The sequence below is a fragment of the Psammomys obesus genome, unplaced genomic scaffold (assembly GCF_907164565.1).
Source record: "Psammomys obesus unplaced genomic scaffold, mPsaObe1.curated_primary_1811, whole genome shotgun sequence".
NCBI lineage: Eukaryota > Metazoa > Chordata > Mammalia > Rodentia > Muridae > Psammomys > Psammomys obesus.
In genome coordinates, this window is record NW_026592548.1 from 7693737 (window position 1) to 7714617 (window position 20881).

Consider the following 20881-nt stretch of genomic DNA (forward strand, 5'->3'; position numbering starts at 1 on the left):
ATAACATAAGGAAAACCATGGTAGCAGACTTGTAATACAAGCCCATGATTCCCACCCCATGCAGAGAAATTGCTTCTAGGGCAGGGATGGGACCTGTGACTAAGATCCTGTGACCAGCTGTACTACAAGGCAAAGAAGGATTGCTTGATGCACTTGTGGCCTCTAATCAAAGGGAAGGTTACTGGGATGGAATACAGCCAATGGGAAGAAAGGTCTCCCAACTGAGAAGGTCTCGATATCCAAGAGAGAAGCAGCCAAGGTGATTCCTGTGTAGTGGAGACTCAAAGCCTCAAGGCAGAGTGCGCAGAGGGAAGGAACAGCAGAAGGCCAAGCAAGGCCCTAAATTCTCCACCATGAAGAACTCTCAGCATTGAGGACCCCAGGACCTCAGGCATCACTGGCCGCTATCCTGACTGAGGCTTCTGAGAGCTGAGTGGAAGACTCAGCTGAGCCACAAGCAGACCCCTGGAAAGGGGTAAGGTGATGGCCACTTGAAATCAGTTTGTTACAAAACCAGATAAAATTAATAAGCACATTTGGAAGAAAATATATTGATAGGAAATAAAAATATCAAATGTGAAATTTTTCCCCAAGACAGTAATTTATAATAATTACTCTTTGTTTTTAAAAATGCATAAACATAAAATGCTCCATCGTGACTCTATATTCTCCATACCTATGTATTCTCTGAGACCTTGCTCAAATGTCATATCCAAGTGTCTTAGTGAGCGGTCCATATGAAGAGAGACCACGCCCACAGCAACTCTTCTAAAGGAAGTATGGGCTTGCTTAGGTTTAGAGGGTTAGCCCATTTCCTCATGGCGGGAAGCATGCAGGCACGCAGGCAGACATGGCAGCTGAGAGCTCTACATTCAGATCCACAGGCAGCAGGAAGACAGAGTGACTCAGGGCCTGCTGTGGGATTTTGAAATCCCAAAGCCCAACCCCAGTGGCAAGACCATACCTACTCCAAGGCCACACCTTGCTAATCCCTTCTAAGTAGTGCCAATTCCTAATGACCAAGCGTTCAAATGCATGAGCCTCTGGGAGCTATTCTTATTCAAACCACCACAACAAGAAAAGCAAAACTGTACATGAAGAGAGGAGGGAGTTAGTGAACAGGAACTTGAAGCATACTCTTTAAACTGGGTGTAAAGGAAAGCATGGACATCTGAGAGGAAAAAACAGAATACACAAAGAAGATTCAGGCAAGATTTTCTGAGGTTAAACATAAGACCTATGGCACTGTGGCCAGGGAAGCAGCCCCCAACTCCAGCCAGCACTCCCTGGGAAACCACAGGCCACTCCAAGATAGCAGATGAGTGCCTTGCTCAGCCATCATCAGAGCAGCTTCCTCCTGAAGCAGACAATGCCCAAGGGAGTGAGAGACCTTACGCCGCTCAGAGTTAAATGGTTTGTCTCCATCAAACCCCTCTCCTCAGGGATTGGGGACTCTGAAAGACAGGAAGGGGAACGCATGAAAGAGCCAGAGGGGATGTAGAACAAGACCTTCTAAATCAACATGCCCACACACATATGAACTCCCAGAGACTGTGGCAGCATGCTCAGGGCCTGCCCAGGCCTGTACTGGGTGAGACTCTAGAGCTGAAATGGATGCACCAAATAAAACATATTTCCCTTGTTTTAAAATTTAAAGCATATAGCTGACTATTTAGAAGGTAAAGTAATCAGGTGTGTGGAGCTCAGATCAGCACAAAGAACATGGAGCCGGGAACACAGACTTCCTATGGCACATGTGAGCAGAGTATTATTAAAAGTAGACTTGGGCTGGGGGCATGGAAAGCTGGTGATATGCTAGCCTTGCCAGTGCAGACCTGAGAGCACAGGTCTGTTGTGGCTGACCTGGAGCTACTATGTTCTCAAGTGTTAACTGCTTGTCCCAACAGTCTTCACTGTTCTAAGGGAAAATGCTCACATACATCAGGTGACATGGGTAACCTTCCTCCCCAATCAGCCCTGACTGGACAGTAAACACTGCCTACGCCTAGGCTGGGCAGAAGAGAGGTAGGCAGAGCTAAGGTTACAAGGCTTGAAAAGGCAGAAGGACCACAAGGAGAGGGAGGAGGAAGGACAGAGAAAGGGGAGGCTATCATGGGTTAGCCTGAACAAGAAGCACATGGCTGGGAGGAGCTGGCTCTGGAGACTGGCATGATGGACAGAAACAGCCCAAATGGAGCATGTGCAAGTGCCTATGGAAATTCTGGATGGGATGTATGGCTGGGAGATAACAAGGTAGGTTAGGGAGTTGAGATCTGCCTAGGCCCCATGTTTTAAGGCATATTAAAAATCTGTGTCTTTCAGAGGCCCTCTGTGGTAGACTCCTTTCCTGTCAAAGCAAATGCTGAGACTCATAGCTAAACTTTGGGCAGAGTACAGGGAATCTTATGAAAGGGGAGACAGAAAGACCTGGAGGGGACAGGAGCTCCACAAGGAGACCAACAGAACCAAAAATCTGGGCCCAGGGGTCTTTTCCGAGACTGATACCAAGGACCATGCATGAAGATAACCTAGAACCCCTGCACAGATGTAGCTCATGGCAGCTCAGTATCCAAGTGGGTACCCTAGTAAGGAGAACAGGGACTGTCTCTAACATGAACTCAGTGGCTAGTTCTTTGATCATCTCATCCTGGTGGGGGGCACCTTACCAGGCCACAGAGGAAGACAATGCAGCCAGTCCTGATGAGACCTGATATGCTAAGGTCAGAGGGAAGGGGAGGAGGACCTTTCCTATCAGTGGACTTGGGGAGGGGCATGGGAGGAGAAGAGAGAGGAAGGGTGTGATTGGGAGGGAATGAGGGAGGAGGCTACAGCTGGGATACAAAGTGAATAAACTGTAATTAATATAAAAAATTTAAAAATTTGCATTCCAAAATAACTGTGTCATTTATTCAATAATAGTGGGCTAAATAATAATCACCACATTTAATAATCATATGAACAAATAGTAAATAATTATCACTTTTACAACACAGGCCACAAAGCTTGTGCCTACAATCCCAGCACTGGGTGGCAGAGACAGGAGGAATCATCTGGCCTGCTGGCTGGCCAGCCCAGCCTAACCAACAAGATTCAGGCAAATGAGAAGCCCTTTCTCAGAGGCTCACCTGAAGATGACATCCAAGGCTGTCCACTGGTCTCCCTTTTTCTCCCCCTCTCGGTCTCTGTCTCTTTCTTCTCCTTCCCCCTCTGTCTCTGTATCTCTCTCTCCCCCTCTGTTTCTCTCCGTCTCTCACCCCCTCTGTTTCTCTCTGTCTCTGTTTCTCTCTCTCCCCCTTCTGTCTTTCTCTGTCTCTGTTTCTGTCTCTCTTATACACACACACACACACACACACACACACAAGAAAATAAAGTAGGTTGTGATAAAGCCAAGGTGTACAGCGTAAGTCCCCAGGTAATGAAGTGGATTCACTGATAAAGCACTAATGAATATTCAATGGAATTTTACAAATTACACAATCAAAAACAAACAAACAAACAAACAAACAAAAAACAACAAGAGCAAATGGGGCAAATGGGGCAAATGGGGAATACACAGCAATTGGCAGCCTCACTTCCAGACATAGTGACTGACTGAAAGGGTCAGAGACTATCATCGTGAATTAAAGCATGAAACTCCATGTTGTACATGCAACAGTTGCAGTCTCAGATGCAGGGAAGCAGATAGGTGAGTGCACACGACAACACGCTCTCTTCATGCATTCTGTGAGATGGACGTAATTACACCCAGTTCAGCAATCAGATACACAGACCAATGGCTTACGCTTCAACCATCCGTTTGCTAAACATGGCCGTGTACCTGCCACACACCAGGTGTTGGCTAGGCAACAGAGATGACCATGCGGAAGAGCAGACAGGATCCAAGAGTGCAGTGGAACAGGCCAGCAGCAGCAGGGGCGTGCAGAAATGCCTGCAGGCAGAAATACCAGCCCTTCGTAAAAACTGCAACTACTTCCTCTCCAAAAGGCTTTCAGCCCTGCAGAGCAGCACGGTGTTCCCCAAGAGATCCGCAGAACCCTCCTCTACTTCACTCTGATCTCTCTCGGACACAATTTCCGGCCAGTCAAAATGAGCGAGGGGCCAAGGCAGCCCGGGTCTGACCTGTCAGTAACTAGGCAGTTGCTCCGTGCCCGGATGACTGGGAGAGTGCACTCACTGTGGCTCATCACGAAGTCTAACAGCGAAGCTCTCTGTGGAGAGCCACGGTTAGTCCCGAACTAGTCTGCTGAGTGACAAGGATGTGCCTGGTGCTCTCATGCACCACCTCTCAAGCCAGTGATGTCTTTCTGCAGATAAAGAGTAGAGGCTAAGAAAGCACCCTCCATGACAGAATGATCAATTAGCACACGTCCATTTGCACCTACTCCTGGCTCACCCAAAGGGTCATGCTCTTTGACACCACAATACTACTTCCCTTTACAAGAGCCAGTCCATGAGCTGAGGGCAGGGACCCTACAAGGAGCTGTGGGTGACATACAGCCAGGTCTGACCCTGGTGCTACAGCTAAAGTGAAGGACAGAAAGTACAAGCGGCACTTTCTGACTAAATAGAAGAGTTCCCAACAAAGCCAGAAGAGAAATGAAGAGCAGGCTGTTTGAGGGAAAGGAGAGAACTTTCTAAAAGGAGACATCTTACTCCACACGGGACACATGACAGGAGGACAGTCTAAGACAGTCAAGGAGCGGTGGTCCCTCGCCAGACTAGAGCAGCTAGCAGGGCAGACTCCATAGGAGAGGTGAAAGTCAGCGTGTTGCCTGTACATCACCTCAGGATTTCAATGCATGATGAAATTCTCTCAAGTCGGTAAAAAGTCAATTACTAAATTACCACAACTCATTCCCTGCAAATTAAAAAAAAAAAAAAAAAAACTTTATGCATACCAAGAGAAAGCCCAGCACGCCTCCCAAGCAAAGCCCGCTGCCAGCTGGAGCACACTTCTGCAGCACTAACTAGTTGGGGAATTATTCCAGATATAAGTTGCTGAAACGGCTTCTGCCACTTTCTTGTTTAAATACAGTTAAATTCCAACTTCTTGGTTTTAGTCAGAAATTTTATAACTTCTTTGCTGTGGGTTTCCCTGGAGGACCCTCACAATGCTTTCAAGTTTAATGTCTGAATTCTGGTGTATTCTCTTTTGAGATACACCGTCTGAAGAACAAATCACAAAGCCTCCCTCTGAGCTTAAATGAAGCCATTCATGGGAGAAATAATTTAATTTCAGTCAAATTAATTTTTGGAACTCTATTTGCTTGCATCAAAAAACGATCACAGACTGAATGCCTTTTCAAATAAAGTTCAACAAAGCATTTTTAATAAAAGTAGTTACTGTTAGTCACAGCAGTCAATGTGAAAGTGTTTAACATATCTTCACAATAAAAACAAATATTGTAATTATTTTACCATAGTCATAATGACTCTTCCCATGGGCCAGGCTCTTCTGTGACAATGCTCTTGCACAGCCTTCCACTTCAGCAGTAACTGAGCAGGGTTAGACTAGGGTAGATCACAGCTCCTCCTTTATTATGGATCAGCCAAAATGGCCAGGAGGATGTAAACTGCAAAACCTGCGCGTTCTAATACCTCAACTGCTCAGCCACACGCTTTACAGGCCTTCATGAGAGTACATGATGCTAATGAGAAGAAAAGGAAAGGCAATCAGTACCTAGCCTAGCCATTCACAGACTGAATGACTACTGAAAGGTAGATGTATGTATTTCATAAGGTTAGTATGTCTATTGTCACATCTTAAACCAGAAACCCACCAGTTACGTAAAATTAAATATGGGCATAATTTTGTCTCAATAAACTTAGAGCACTGGCAAATTTAAACACACACACACATACACACACACACACACACACACACACACACACACACACATACGGCAGGAAAAATTTAAAAATCCTGATCAGATAAAGTATCTTGAATATAAAGACAAATGATCCTCAAAATAGATAGATAGATGGATAGATAAGTAGATAGATAGATAGATAGATAGATAGATAGATAGATAGATAGATAGATAGATAGGGCTTATCTAAAATTTACCAGAAATTATGATCAGAAGTAACTGAAAAAAAAATAGTGACATATTAACCCAATGACAAGTAAATCCTGACTGTCAAAAATCTGTAGCTAAAGATAGTAGCTCTTTTCCTCTATAGTGGGACTTTTTTGGCATGCACATAAGAGTTTTGCCATGAAGGATAACTTCAGCTCCTATCAGAAAAAAATGCTCATTCCATCTCAGGCCAGCTAGGTGATGGAGAAATGCCCATGCTACACTATGTCAGTATGTGGTAAGTCAGCAACACTGCCACACACAGGGAGGGCATGAAGTTAGAGGGAACTGCATCTTACTGTATCTAAGGACTCAGGTTCTGCACACAAGAGGGGGTCCTTGTGACTTAGTGTTCTCTTTTCCAGTACATCAGGAACAAATTTTGGTGAACTTGGTGGGCGTTAAGTTCCTTGAGATTAACATGTAACAATGAAAGTGACTGTTAAAAGGCATCAATGCATGGGTTTCTTTCCTTTAGTAATACATACACTATGCTGATTTTCACAGCTAACCATGTTAACTTGTCTAATTAAACTGCAGATTAAAACCCTTCTCCTAGTTCATGCTTCAGTCTCCTCTCTGGGCTCTAGCTAGTTGGCTCTGTTGGTCTTCTTGAGAAGCTCCTGTCACCTCCAGGTCCTTCTATCTTTCCCCTCATTCTTCCACAAGATTCCCTACACTTCATCCAATGTTTGGCTGTGAGTCTCAGCATCTGTTTCTATCTGCTGCTGGGTGGAGCCTCTTAACAGAACAGCTATGCTAGGCTTTTGCTGGGAGTATAGCAGACTATTTTAATAGTGTTAAGGGTTAGCTTTCTCCCTGGGGTGGCCAGGCATTGCTGGACATTCCCTCAATCTCTGTTTTATCTTATCCCTGCACATCTTGTAAACACGGTAAATTTTGGGTTGAAGTTTTTGTGGGTGGGTTGGTGTTTCTCTTCATCCACTAGGAGTCCTGTCTACTTGGAAACTGAAGCACCAACCAAAGAGCATGCATGGACTGGTCGTAGGCCCTCTACAGAAATGTGACCAATTGGCATCATGTGGGTTCCCTAATAAAAGGAGCAGGAGCTATCTCTGATGTGGATTCTGTTGCCTACTTTTTGATCACTTCCCCCTTGTGGGGCTGCCTCACCAGGCCACAGGGGAAGAGGATAAGCTCAGTTCTGATGGGACTTGATGACCTGGGGGGGGGGGGGCCGAAGGGGTAGGGGGGGGGGGAAGGAAGAATAGGGAGGAAGGGGACTAGGAACCCGATGTAAAGTGAATAAATAAATTAATGAATTAAATTTAAAAAAAAAAGAACCCTTTTCCTTGGAAGCACAGACAGAAACCTATGGTTTGGTCCATTTTCTTTACTGGACTTTTCCTTTAGACATTATTCATCTAGTACCATCATGTCTGTATGTGCTGAAGATGGAAAATGCCCTTCTTTGCTTCAGAAAGCAAACTTTGCTCAGAAGCTGAACCCTCCGCAAGAGCACACATGCACCTCAGATATTAACAGCACTGGATTTCTCTGCTAGGTGATGCATTGTTGTAAAAGAAAATGCAAAAAAGGAAAATATTCCTTCTATACAGCATATGTATAAGATTATAATGGCTGTTAAAAGATCAAAAGTCAATTTACAACTACCATCATGATTACACCGTGGTTTCTATTAATAAATGAAAATGCATTATGGAACATTTTAATAAGCCTTTACTATACCTAAAAGCATTTTAAAATTATATTCTCTGAAAAGAAATAGCAAAAAATTGTTGTGAAAGCCTTTTGTCTTGTGACTAAAATGATGGAAGTGTAATAGAAAGAAGTGAAGTAATTATGACTGAGTAGCTAATATTCAAACAATGCATAGGGTCAAATGGCTGATACTCATTAGAGATGATTGTTTTCTAAACGTGACAAACTCTAAGTGACTTGTGGAAAAATTGTGTATTTCTCTAGCTGTTTTTCATTACTTAATGTTTTAACTGTGTGTCACTAATCCTCAAATATCCAAGGTCCACTCAGGCAAGTTAATGATGTTTGGTGTTCACTTTTCTGACAACTTGGACATTCCACTTGGCATCAGAATGCACACAGCAGTGGGGACAGACAATCAGCACAGGCACTCTGCAGTGAGTCATGGAGTCACACCATAAACATTCTCTTATGTCAGCTGTCTGGAAAGAGACATGCTGTTCTAGGAAAACATGGTATCAACAGAGGGTGCACTGCCTGTATATTCCACAGATGTCTGTGAACCCTGACGACAATCAAGTAACTATCCTAACTGAACAATAATTTCTGGGACGAGGTAGTAGGTAATCCAAACTTCCAGAGAGTCATCTAAAAGTAAATTCTGAATAATCAAGGCTCTTGTAGGCTCCATCCCTTATCAGTTTTTTGGCACCTTCCTTCCGCCTGTTTCCTCCCAGACAGATTCTACTTGTCTCCTCACTCCTCCTTAATTGCTGTTAAGGTAGAAAAGGAAATCAGGTAAAGGTCTTCTACAGTGACTCCATTTAGTCAAGTTTTCAAATAAACGAACCTTCATCTGGTGCAGAACACAGAGGGAATTCTGCTAAGAGTTAATTCTTCCAAATTTTACTTTCAATTAATCAGCATAGAAATTAAATGATCTTATAATTCACAACTGCCAAACTTTCTGAGGGAGAAACTTCTTTGAACACAATTTTAAGCATTCGTAAGGAGAGAGCATTGAATAGCAGGCAAGAATATTGACTCTGGAATTACATGACCCAGACCCAAATTCTCACTTTGCCATTTTTGAGACCTCAGGCAGATTACTAAATAACTCAGAGCCTCAGTTCATTTTATGCAAATGAAACTTCTGCATTAGGACTACTGAGTTCCTGATGGCAATAATGAAGAAGAGAAGAAGCAGCAGGTGGGGAGAAACATGAGGAAAAGGAAGGAGGAGCAGGAGAAGGAAAAGCAGGAGGATAAGAAGCAGCAGGAGGAGGAACAAGAGAAGGAACAGGGAGGAACAGAATGAGAATCAGGAGGAGGAGCAGGAGGGGAGTAACAAGAGGAGAAGCAACAGGAGGAAGAGCAGAAGAAGGAAAAGCAGAAGAAGCAGGAGCAGGAGGATGAGAACCAGGAAGAGGAGGAGCAGAAGGCATAGTAAGAGGAGGAGCAGGAAGAATAACAGGAGGATGATAACCAGGAAGAGAAGGAACCGGTGGAGGAGGAGGAGCAGAAAGAGGAGGAAGAGAAGCAGGAGAAGGAAGAGCAGGAGCAGGAGAAACAGGAAAGAGGAGCAGGAGGAGAAAAAGGAGGAGTGGGAGGAGGAACAGGGAGAGGAAAAGCAGGAGGAAGTGCAGGAAGAGGAGGAGGTGCAGGAGAAGGAGGAAGAGAAAGAGTAGGAGCAGGAAAGGGAAGAGCGGGAGAGGAGAGGACCAAGAGGAGGTGCTGCTGGTGGCGGTCAATGATCACCAATTGCACAACAAGTAGAAGATGTAAAGGAGATATTTCCAGGTAGAATAAAGGAAAATTAAAAGCCAACTGTAGATGAATGCTGTGGAGGGTGGAGTGAGAAAAGAAGGGGGGTGGGAAAAGGGAAAAAAATTCTACTCTAGTAATATCAACTATTTTTAAATCTTTGCAAATTTAGTGAAAACAGGAAACAAGAATGTCTTTTGTTCTAGAAAACTTTTAAGTAGGTGAGGGTCCAAATTTTAATTTTTAACAAAAATATTACAACAAATAGATATGGTGACAAATTTATGGATGAACTAAAAAGCTTTCAAAACTCCATCAGGTTGATTAGGCACCATCATTGAGATTTGAATTAATATTTCCCAAATTGGTTAGGATCTATTTTTCCTGGGAAGTGATATTGCTGAAGGTGAGTGTCAGCTCTGACATCAAAGCTGGGTTAACTGCTAGTCAGCTAAAATCTCATGCTTGGCATGTAAGACCAGCACATAGCCATCAAGTCTATAATTTCATTACTCCCCTTACAATTTCAATGAGAATAAATGACCAGTGTACGATTTTTTCACTATACTTCAGTTTTTAGGATGCTATGGTTTGAAAGAGTCTGAAAGATTACAAAGCAATCCAAGCCCATCCCAGACAGCATCAGTGATATGAATTCAGATCCCTTTTGATGAGTTTCCATATGTCAATAATTCAATAGACACACTTTAAAAAGAAGGTGAGAGAGGCTTGTGATTGGAGTCAACTTTTAGCAGAGCTTAGCTACAGTGGGAGGCTTCACTAAAATAGAAAATAACATTAAGATGCCAAAATAGATATAGAGAATAAAATAAAGAACAAACATAAACCTGAGATCTGAAAATTTGCCCTTATCTATGTCATATAATGGCAGGGGCTGGAACTGCAGAGTTCACTGTATTGTGCAGTATAGAGAAGAAAGAAGAGGTTTTAAACCACACACACAGATACCACAGGCCAGAGAATAACTTTTGGAAGCCACTTCTCTCTTTCCACCATTGGTCTAGGAAACAGATCACCAGGCTTTGGTAACACATGCTTTGACTACTAAGCCATCTGTCAGGCCCGTATTTTAGAATTACAAGATTGAGAAACTGGATTATGCAAAGCAAAGATTCTATCAGCAGACACTGCAAAGGGTTCGCTGCAGGAACCCTAGATTTGCATTGGTTCTGCCCTCTGCGCAGGGGCGTAATTAGGAGAAGATGGGGGACATTTCTAGTGTCCAAACTAAGCAGTGTTTCCAGCAGCCAGTATTAAACATCCTGTTGTTTACGAGCAGTTCTATTCAGTAAAGGAGTAAAGTGCTCTCCAAAGACTGATGGTAGATGCTTAGGACACTATCTAAGGCCCCTGAAGAGCAAAAATCTCATCTTTAATTGGTCTGTGCAATCTGCACATCCCATGCATATGCAATTATAAAACTGTATATTACTTGTAAGAGTTCATATGTTTACAGTACAAAAGAACCACATATCAACAGAATGGAGACAGACCTGACATATTCTCAAGGATGCTGAGACACATTTGTTCCAGCATCCTGCATGGTCAAGCCTCAGACTGCTTCAGTTGCTGTTTCATCAAAACTTGCTTCCAGGTCAACTTCAAAGCAGTTAGTTCAAACTGTCCAGAATCACAGACTGTTCCAAACAGGACTTCATTTAAGCCTGTATTTTCTCAGCATTTAGATACTAGACAACAAATGTTACTGCTAGCTGCTTACCCACTTTCCCCATTTCCTTTGCACCCCAACCTCTTCAGTTCAAATTAGCAGGAAGCAATCCAAAGAAGAACAATGTTCCACTCCCTTAGGTTGGGGTGGGTAGGTTTGGGTTGTTCTATTGGGCAATGGATGCTTGCATTAAAAGTAGTTGGTAACAAGTTATTAATAGTCTTGATCAGGAAAAAGACATGGTACCGGAGCTTAGACTCAGGATTTCTCTCTTTCCTTTTCTCTTCTCTATCCTTTCTTTCTTAGGTAAGGGAAATGGGTTGAGAAGAAAAAAGAGGGAATACATGAATATTATATAGGAATATGTAGAAATAATTAGGAAAAGGGTAGATTGTTGAATCTACTTTTAAGCCAATAATCTTACACTGATATAGAATTTTGTATATTGATACAAACTTAAGTTTTTCCTTGATATAAATCTTTGCAAATTGATACAAAATTAAGGTTTATTTTTGTTACAACACAAATATGTTTCAACTCTTGTATAAGGTATTGGACCTTTGTAACTCATTTAAAAATGCAATGTTTATGTCCAGTTCTTTTTATAGCTGCTGTTAAAAACTACTTAGGAGAATTAAGTAACACAAGTTAATAACAGTCAATCAAACTCATACTCATGTCCGACACTAGTCTAGTTTATCACAGAAGTATGCTTTCTAGGTTAAAGAGATAGTGACTAGCTAGAAACAAACAACATCTGCCTATTCAGATTTATGATGGATAATGATTAAACACTATATAAATGTTTATAGATAGATGGTCTTCAAAACCCTTAGAGACCTACAGAACATGGCATTTAAAGATGTTTTTATTATTTTAAGGCTTTTCTGGCAATGAGACATGTCAGCTCCTGACACTGCCCCATTTCAACTTGAGAGAAGATGATAAGCATCCAAGAGTCTCCATTAGGAGATGGCTTCAAATCCATGTGGCAAGCTAGCCATCAGCCAGCACCCCCTCAAAAAAAAAAAAAAAGAAAAAGAAAAAAAAAACTGCCCTCACTTCACTGCGACAAAATGCCATTTGAAATAGGCAAAACTTGAATGCAAGAGGTCGACTACCAAGCTCCTCTGCCAAGAAAGGGTGAGCAAGTCCTTCACAATCTTACTTCACAAATATGTCTGTCAGATATACTGGGCCAGAAGGCTGAAGACTGATGCTCCAACATGTTAGAGGAATATGTGACTGTCCAGCTGTCTGTTAATTCTCAGTGTTGGAAGCTGCTTACCTGCACTCCCTACATACTTAGGTAATATTTATTTCCTTCTCAAGCCTCTGATGTGGTGGAAGTCTAAATAATTATATTCTTACAACTAAGCTTAAGTTGTTTAGGATTTAGGAAAATGTTTTGGCTCTAAGAAGATATTTTGAGATTGATAATACTAATAAGGATAAAAAATGATTTAGGTACAGAACTCTAAACTCATCAAGAAAGGATAAATAATAGAATATTTTCTCCTAAGTTGCCAAATGCATATAGACTGGACATTGTAAATATAATAAATCTTACCTAATAGTTTTCATAACTGTTTCATAGTTATTATTGTGTGTTAGTTTATTATCAAATTCCTCAGAACTTATCATGTCATTATTGACAGAAAAATCACCTCAGCACCTCGACTCAGAGCTTGTGCATCTCACCATTTAACCACGCTGCTGTAACCACGTGGGCATATGCTTGGTTAATACAGGCCATGCTGGGGTAGAACAGTGAGCTACAGCTCTCAAGCGGAATGAATAATCATCAGGACCAAGGTTTCAATTCAGTCTTAGTAGTGACTGATTCATGCCATGCACAATGTACCAAGTCACTGCCATGGACTTAGAACACAGATATTTATTAAACAAGCAACCTAAACATCATTACAGCTATGTAACTACTACTTGAACTGAACTACAAAATATATTTACCTGCAAATTTTACTCCTGAAATAATTTATTTCACCATCCCATACTTCACTGATGTCCTACGCACACAGAAGACAATTTACTGTTAAGTTTAAAAGGTCCGTTAGTATTGTCAAGGTCACTGAAATAATTATCATTCTACAAATCTTAGAAACTTGTTGGCAGTTTATTATGGAGCCAAATATGACTGGTCATGTCCTGGGTCACCACAAACTCCATGTTCTGCTGTTACAACCATTCCACGAGGTTTTCTTAGTAACAGAACAAAGAAAGTCATTGACCAAAACACTTGAAACCCTCTAGTAGAAGTGTTCTAAGAAGGGGTTTTCCTACCTCCCACCCCTTAGCTCCCAGAATAACAACTCATAAGACTCATTAAATATAATATATATATGTGTATATGTATATATATATATACATATACATATATATATATATATATATACATATATACACACTTAGGCCGTATAGCTAGGCTCTTCTCTGACAAGTTCATAACTTATAAGTCATCATACTAATCTACATTTTGTCATGTGGCTGGTTACCTGAGCTCAAGTACCATGTGTCCATCTTTCTCACATCTTGCCTGCTCAATCTCATATACCCGGCTCTATCCCAGAATTCCTTCTGCCTGCCAGATGTCTCACCTACTTCCTGCCTCAGCCATATGCCATAGGATTTTTAATTGGCAGGTGCTGCATCCATATAATATAGAGATTCCTTCTATATGGAAGCATCAGGCAGGTGGGTTCCAGTGAGGTAGGGAGTCTCTTTTAGGCCTCTGATACTGTCTGCTAACATCCCTAACTTAGGGATTGCTGGACGCTAGTGGTCTATTAGGCTATTATACCCCAAAGAGTTTCCTCATAGTCACAGGGTGGTAGATCAGACACAGATAGGCAATGAATGACTAGGAAGGGAGCCAAAGATAGCACAAGGGAGCCTGGCTCTTGATCTGCAACATTGCAACCTACCCACAGTTACCTCAGTCCTAGTCAGTCAAGGAGCCTTTGCAGAACTTTCCATGTAGGTGTGGACTCTTCAGTGTATGTGACCTATAGTGCATAAGGTCATCCAGGTCACCAGGTACTTACCCATTCCAGCCATGCATTCTGTTCATACGCACCACCATCATCCTTGCATTTCTGCCACCTTCTATATCTACAAATCACTGGGCAAATACCTTAGTATGTGTGGGGAGTAATTAAAACTGTTCCTTAATACAAAGTAAAAGGGTATACCTCACTGAATGAAAGTAAAGAAAGTTCTTCTAACAGGAGGCTCACACATGCACTCAGCATAAACTTGTCATTTCTGGAATATTTCACTCCAAATGAAATTTATGAAAAGGCTGCATTTGAGATGAATAGATATTCCTAATTACGTAGATAGTTCTCTTTTTGAAAGACTTTTGTGTCTGATTAATTTTCAAATCACTAATTATCATTATTTTATAATTAATAAGCTCTACATGGTGCTAATCAACTTTATGTTCACAAATTAAAGTGAAATGAACCTATTAATTGCCCAAAATATTACCTAATTCATTTGATGGTGATTGCATTTACAAAGAAAATTGCAGTAACTTTCAATAAAAAAATACCATATTATATTCATAAATTTTAAATCTTAACTAAAAATCCAAACTATCTTTTAAAAAGTGGTTTGATTTTCAAGCCAGTACCTGTGGGGTAATTATGAAAACCCACCCATTTCTCTCTATGTTCCAATGACAGACTGCACTGCTTGTAAACAGAACTGTCTTTGAACAGAGAAGATGGACATAGGAACGCAGGGTCTCTGTCCTCACTTTCCTGTTATTTCTTCATAACGTCCAGGTACTGTGAGCTAACAAATTCCTAAAGGACTTATGCTTTACAGCGCAATGTCCCCACACCAGCAACTCCAATTTCTATTTTCCAAATTGCTGCTAACCTGTTAGCACACGACCAGTATGATTTGCAAGCCCTCTTACAACCGTTGGTATAGACCACCCTGTCGGCTCCGCAAGAAATCTGAGCACCACAAGCACTTTGGCAGTAAGGCCGGGGTGGCCTTGAGAGATGCCTGTACTCCTCGGTCGGAGGGCAGGAAGTAAGGCTCCAATAATGCACCATGTGCATGCAGTGCTCTATGCCTTAGGTACAGCTCACCTAGTTCTTCAACAAAAGCACTCACAAAACTCTCCAGCATTTATGAAGAAAGTACAGCATGTTTAAAGGCGCCAACTCAAGGACATGCAAGGAGAGGGAAGAAAAGGACGTGAGAAAACCTCAAGACAGATGGGCGGCCACACAGAACCATCAGCAGCAAAGGGCTGTCCTCTCTCCATCCCCATTGCTCTTCCTGTGGCTGTGACGGTAATACTCAAAAGCAACTTCAGGAAGGGTTTCTGCTGGCACAGAGTTTCAAGTGGCAAGCATCACTGTGGAGAGATCACGGGACGGGGGGGCTGCAGCCAGCTGGTCACACAGTATCTGCAATCGGGGCTATGACTTTCTTTCATTTCTCTACTGTGGTGCCCAGGACCCCACTCAGAGAATGCCTTCAAGATGACCCACAGGCACGCCAGAAGCCCATCTCCCATGATTCTTGGTTCCACCATGACACTCCACTACCTGCACTGCTCACTAACGTCACCGCTATGCAGCCACAGACAGAGAAACGGCAAGTGTTTCCAGAGCTGCTGTGGACACTGCATCAGTGTAGCAGGGCACAGCCCTGTGCTCGGACAGTGCAGGAGTGACACTGAATCTCATGTGCTATGAAGCCATGTCAGGCATGCTTGTATAACCTGCACTGAGCCCTAAAGAGAGAAGAAAGGGACTGAAGATGCTGAGTTTGAGTGACTATCTGCAAGCAGCTAGATTAAATTTTCTACATAGGGATAAAGAAAAGAACCATTAGCTGATTTTTAAAAAATCAATTATTTAAAATAAGGAAAGAGGAAAAAATACACATTTGTTCTACTGAGTTCTGAATCTGAAAGTCCTGCTTCCCATGTTAGCTATGTGTGTTGTAATGCGTGTTCCCGGTGTGCCATGGATTCCATGAGTGTTGTAATGTGTGTTTCCGGTGTGCCATGGACACAGTGAGTGCTGTGATGAGCGTTTCCGTGTGCTGTGGATGCAGTGAGTGTGGTAATGTGGATCTCCACTGTGCCGCAGACACAATGAGCGTTAGAATGTGTGTTTCCAGTGCGCCATGGACAATGAGTGTTGTGTATTCCCGGTGTGCCGTGGACAGTGAGTCTACTGCACATCACTGCACTGGGTCTCGGAGGCTAGACCACAATGAACAGAACCGCTGTCTGCTACACACTACTCCTAAGGCTGCCCTGTGGCATTCAAGAAGGGCAGCAGAGGGGCATAGGCCTTGTTTCCTGGCTCTCCACTGGGAACAGGGAACTTTAACTTTCCAAATGTTTATTAAATATAATGGCACACTACAGCATTCACCTTAGAAATTCAGTAGTTACAGAGCCGTGCAATAATCACCACTACGTTCAGAATACCTCTATTCCTCCCCAAAAGAAGAACATCACGCCCCACGCCCTCCCAGATATAGCCACCCTTGATCTCCAGATGTGGCAATGCTGGCATTCTGCCTGACGGCGCTCATAGTTTGATGTTTCTGCCTGCTGAGGTGGATCCATGCAGCAGGTGACGGGCACCTTAGTCCTTTTAATTGCAGCACTATTCTGCTGTCTGGATGTGCTTCTGTGTGCTGCTCACCTGCTCACCGGCTGTTCAGTGTTAAGGCTGTTTCCACCCACCACTTATTCATTGAAGGCTGCAGTCAACATCTGTGTATATACTGTACGTGTCTTTAAATCTTGGTCACATGATAACTCTGCCTAACCTTCTGAGAGACCGCTGAACTCAGTTCAGAAGTGTTAGTTTACTTGTGTCGGGGGAAGAGGGGCATGTGTTCATGAGTACGCTCCCCGAGGCCAGAAGAGGAAATCAGGTGTCTTGCCCTACCAATCTCTGCCTTCCTGCTTGGAGAAGGTGTCGCCCTGGTCCTGCAGCTATGCTGGCGCCACCCAAACCCTGCAGTTTCTGCTCCTCCCTAGGCCAACAGTGCTGCATGGGATCTGAAATCTCATCCTTAAGCTTTTACAGCATTCTCACCATGGCGCCAACTCCTGGCCCTCCTCCCAAACCAGATTTCAAATTGCCAGTTTGATAGGCACTAACTAACTCACTGAATGTATAAAGTGAACCCGTGGCACATGGGGCTCTTCCATTCATTGCCCACCTGCACTGAGATGGCATGCAGCCTGTGAGGAACTCTCACAAGCTCTCGCACACTGCTCTGTTGACCCTCCTCCTCCTCTGCTGGGGGCAGGAACTCGGCAACTCCTCTCCACTAACTCCCACCCGTCACCTTACTGAGACCCTCCTAGAGGTACTTCTCTCTAAGCTGGTGCTTCCTTATGTCATGGAAAATATTCTGCTTTCCTGGCCTCACAGTCGTGGGTACTAGAGGTCTGTTACATCCCAAAAGACCTGACACCCTCCTCTGCCTCCAGGGACACCGCATACATGTGACAAGCACATACTCACGCATAGACACTCAGACACAGGCACACACACACACACCACACACCACACACACACACACACACACACATGAACCTGCTGGGAGAATGCAAAGGTGGCATTTCTGTCACAGAAATAAAAGGAGAATGACAGAGAAGTGGATGACATATCTGCTGTTTCCTGCCTACGCCTTAATTTTGTTTAATAGAAATAAGTTCCTATCCTGCAGAATTTCTTAAAGATTGATATTTTTATGATAGATCATTCCGATTTTTTCTTCATTTTTTGTTTTTCTGTGTAGCCTTGGCTATCCTGGACTCACTTTGTAGATCAAGCTGGCCTCGAACTCACAGTGATCCACCTGTCTCTGACTCTTTAAGTGCCGGGATCAAAGGTGTGCCCCACCATGCCCAGCTGATCCTTCAGATTTTTAATTTTATTTTTTATTATTTAGTGTTAAATTAATACCATATCTTATACTAGAAAAAAAATGTAAAATTTTCACCAGGGTCAAATGTTTACCTTGAATTGAAACAGTGTTTAAGTACAGCACAGTGGTTCCAGAAAATGGGCGGCTGCTTCCTGCATGTCACAGAAGCACTTCTGCACCTCGTGTGGCCAGTGTCTTAAAGGTGAGCTCCTGCTCTATGCTCAGCTCTTGGGCCAGTGACCAGCTCTGGGCAGGGCCTGCTTACCTATTCTGAGCAGACGTTCGCTGTCGAGAGCATATTGACTTGCTGCCTGCTCGGCTGTTTAATTCATTTATGCCGAGAGTCAGGCATGAAGACAGAATTCTAAATGTGACATTTGCAGCCTGTTAGGTCATTTAAGCTCAGACAATCCAGGAATTCCTGACATATAAACTGGACTTGATTACCATACACAGATGAGCATCCCAGAGGGGCAGGTTTCTAACCACTTTTAAGATTAATGCAGAATTTTAAAACTGAATTTTTATCTATATGGTGGAATTTCCAATCAAAATCCTCTTTCTTTTGATAAATGTGAACTGGCACTACTAACCACCCACAGATGTGAAAAATTCTTCTGACTGAAAAAAAAACAGAAAAACTACTGGTGATAATATCAACACCAACTCTGAGGCATTCTGACACACGAGGACACTTACTGTCCACAACATCTGAGAAGCTGAGGAATCGTCTAGATCCACAGGCCAGTCAACAAGCTGTTGGAAGTGATTTGACTCCGGCCAGCAGAGCAGAATGTCTGTGCTGTCATAATCACAGCACAGAATCCAAGTTTAGTGCTTTCAACACTGCCTGTTCTCAGCTGATCACTATACAGCAGGACAAAGTCCTCAGAACCAGAAATGAACAAACTGCCCACATGACCTTAGTATTATGGGTCCCAACAGCTGATGATGGGGAAGGTGGAGAAGAGCAGGTAGAAGGCTTCCTCTCCTTAGCTTCTCCAAAACCCAACATTATGATTCATTTTCTGCTTTCTCATTGTGAACTACATATAAATGGTTCAAAAGTAGCTTGAACTGATATTTACTAACTCGTAAGAGGTAATTTTGACTACCCCCCCCACTTCACACGAGAGTTCTAGCATTATACTGCAAATCTTCTTCAACACTGAGCTTCAAATGGGAATGCTCACATAAGGGTAAATCCCAAGTAGGAAGAACATGTGAGCCCACAACACCTTTAGCCAGAAAACACTGATTGCAAAAAACCCAAAAAAAGCAATTAATTACCTTCTGGGATTAAGAATGTGTTTCTTTCAAAAGAATCAAACACAAAGCACACAAACCTGGTGTATTATCTGAGCCACCGGGAGCTGCTCGGCGTACTTGAGAGGTTCCGTGAGCTCCTCAGCTGTCCCGTCTTCCTTATCACTGGAAAGCAAGCAGAAGACATGCTTAGGCAATTGCCACTAGTGAACAGCAGCCACCTACACAGGCAACTCTGAGGTGTGCTCACCACGTACCCAGTGCAACGTTTGGAAATTATAGTTATTGATAATTTTGGAAAAGCTACCCAATGAAATGACCAGGATTTAAATGATGACACCAGGAAAGTGAATTATTCTGGCTACATGTAATTGTGTGATGAGACTAGCTAACATGATTACTGTCTTGCTTACTGTCCTGATCCCCAAGTTCACTAGAGACTTAGCACTGAAGAGCCCTGTGTTCAAGAGCACTGGTTTCTCAGTAGGCAGTTAGTGCCTTCCTCAACCTCCTTTGTGCATGGCTCTACTCTGGGGATGGCCAGCTCCCAGCTGCCCGACAGGCCCGGCAGCCCAGCTCCCAGCAGCCCACAGGCCCGGCAGCCCCACAGGCCCAGCAGCCCCACAGGCCCAGCAGCCCCACAGGCTCTGCTCCTGCAGGATGTTCCTGCCTGTGATTACTCCTGTCTGTCTCGACCAACCTCCAATCCTGCTGTCTTCTCACTTGTTCTAAATGTATGAATTCATTTAAAAGCACCTAGCCACGTTGTTTTCACTTTAAAGATACAAACTGTGCCATGTGCATCTCCGCTTATCCAACGGTTACACATATTGCTAAGTGTGAAGTACACCCAACTTTAAGGTCTAAACTTAAAAGGCTACGCAATACTAATATGGAATACAAGGTGCAGAAAAGTGGGTATCTTCTACTTGTCAGCTTGTTTTTATTAGGATTTTTTGTTAGTATACAAAGTACTGGGTTTCATTGGGACATTTTCGTACATATATCATCATTTTTCTGATTTCACCCCTTACTACACCCACACCCCTCTTTGTTGGTCCCCTTTCTCCTATATAGTCCTTGTGCTTTTAGTTACATATTCTATCACTTTCTCTTGTCATTTTCCTGGAAATCAGAAAAAAATTTTAAAAAAAGTCTTCTCAAGCAGTCTGATAAAATGTATTTTTTTAATTATTGACCATCTTTAAAAACACACTGGATGTTAGTAAGACCTAACTGCAGTGAAACATTCTTTGACCCTTTTCTTATCAATCTCACATCAGTGTATCAAAATTAGATTTTGAAAACCTGAACTTCGACTTTTCCTGAAAAATCATATGGACTAAATGTGGCCTAAGATCCAAGCCTGCCAGTGTCTCCTAAGGGGGAGGCTGATGTGCAAATCTACACAAATGTCTGTGTAAGATTAAAGAGCACCTGCAGCCGTACGAGCCCC

The 20881-nt window shown here is 42.9% G+C and overlaps 1 protein-coding gene across 1 annotated transcript in view; it reads right to left on the reverse strand.

Moving 5' to 3' along the window:
• The window catches only part of Pigk (phosphatidylinositol glycan anchor biosynthesis class K), a 78622-nt gene that overhangs the window by 8491 nt on the left and 49250 nt on the right, over positions 1–20881 (reverse strand). Inside the window, exon 10 of the mRNA XM_055614359.1 lies at positions 19506–19590. Within this exon, the coding sequence (XP_055470334.1) occupies positions 19506–19590 (85 nt within the window). The remainder of the gene's footprint in view (positions 1–19505; positions 19591–20881) is intronic.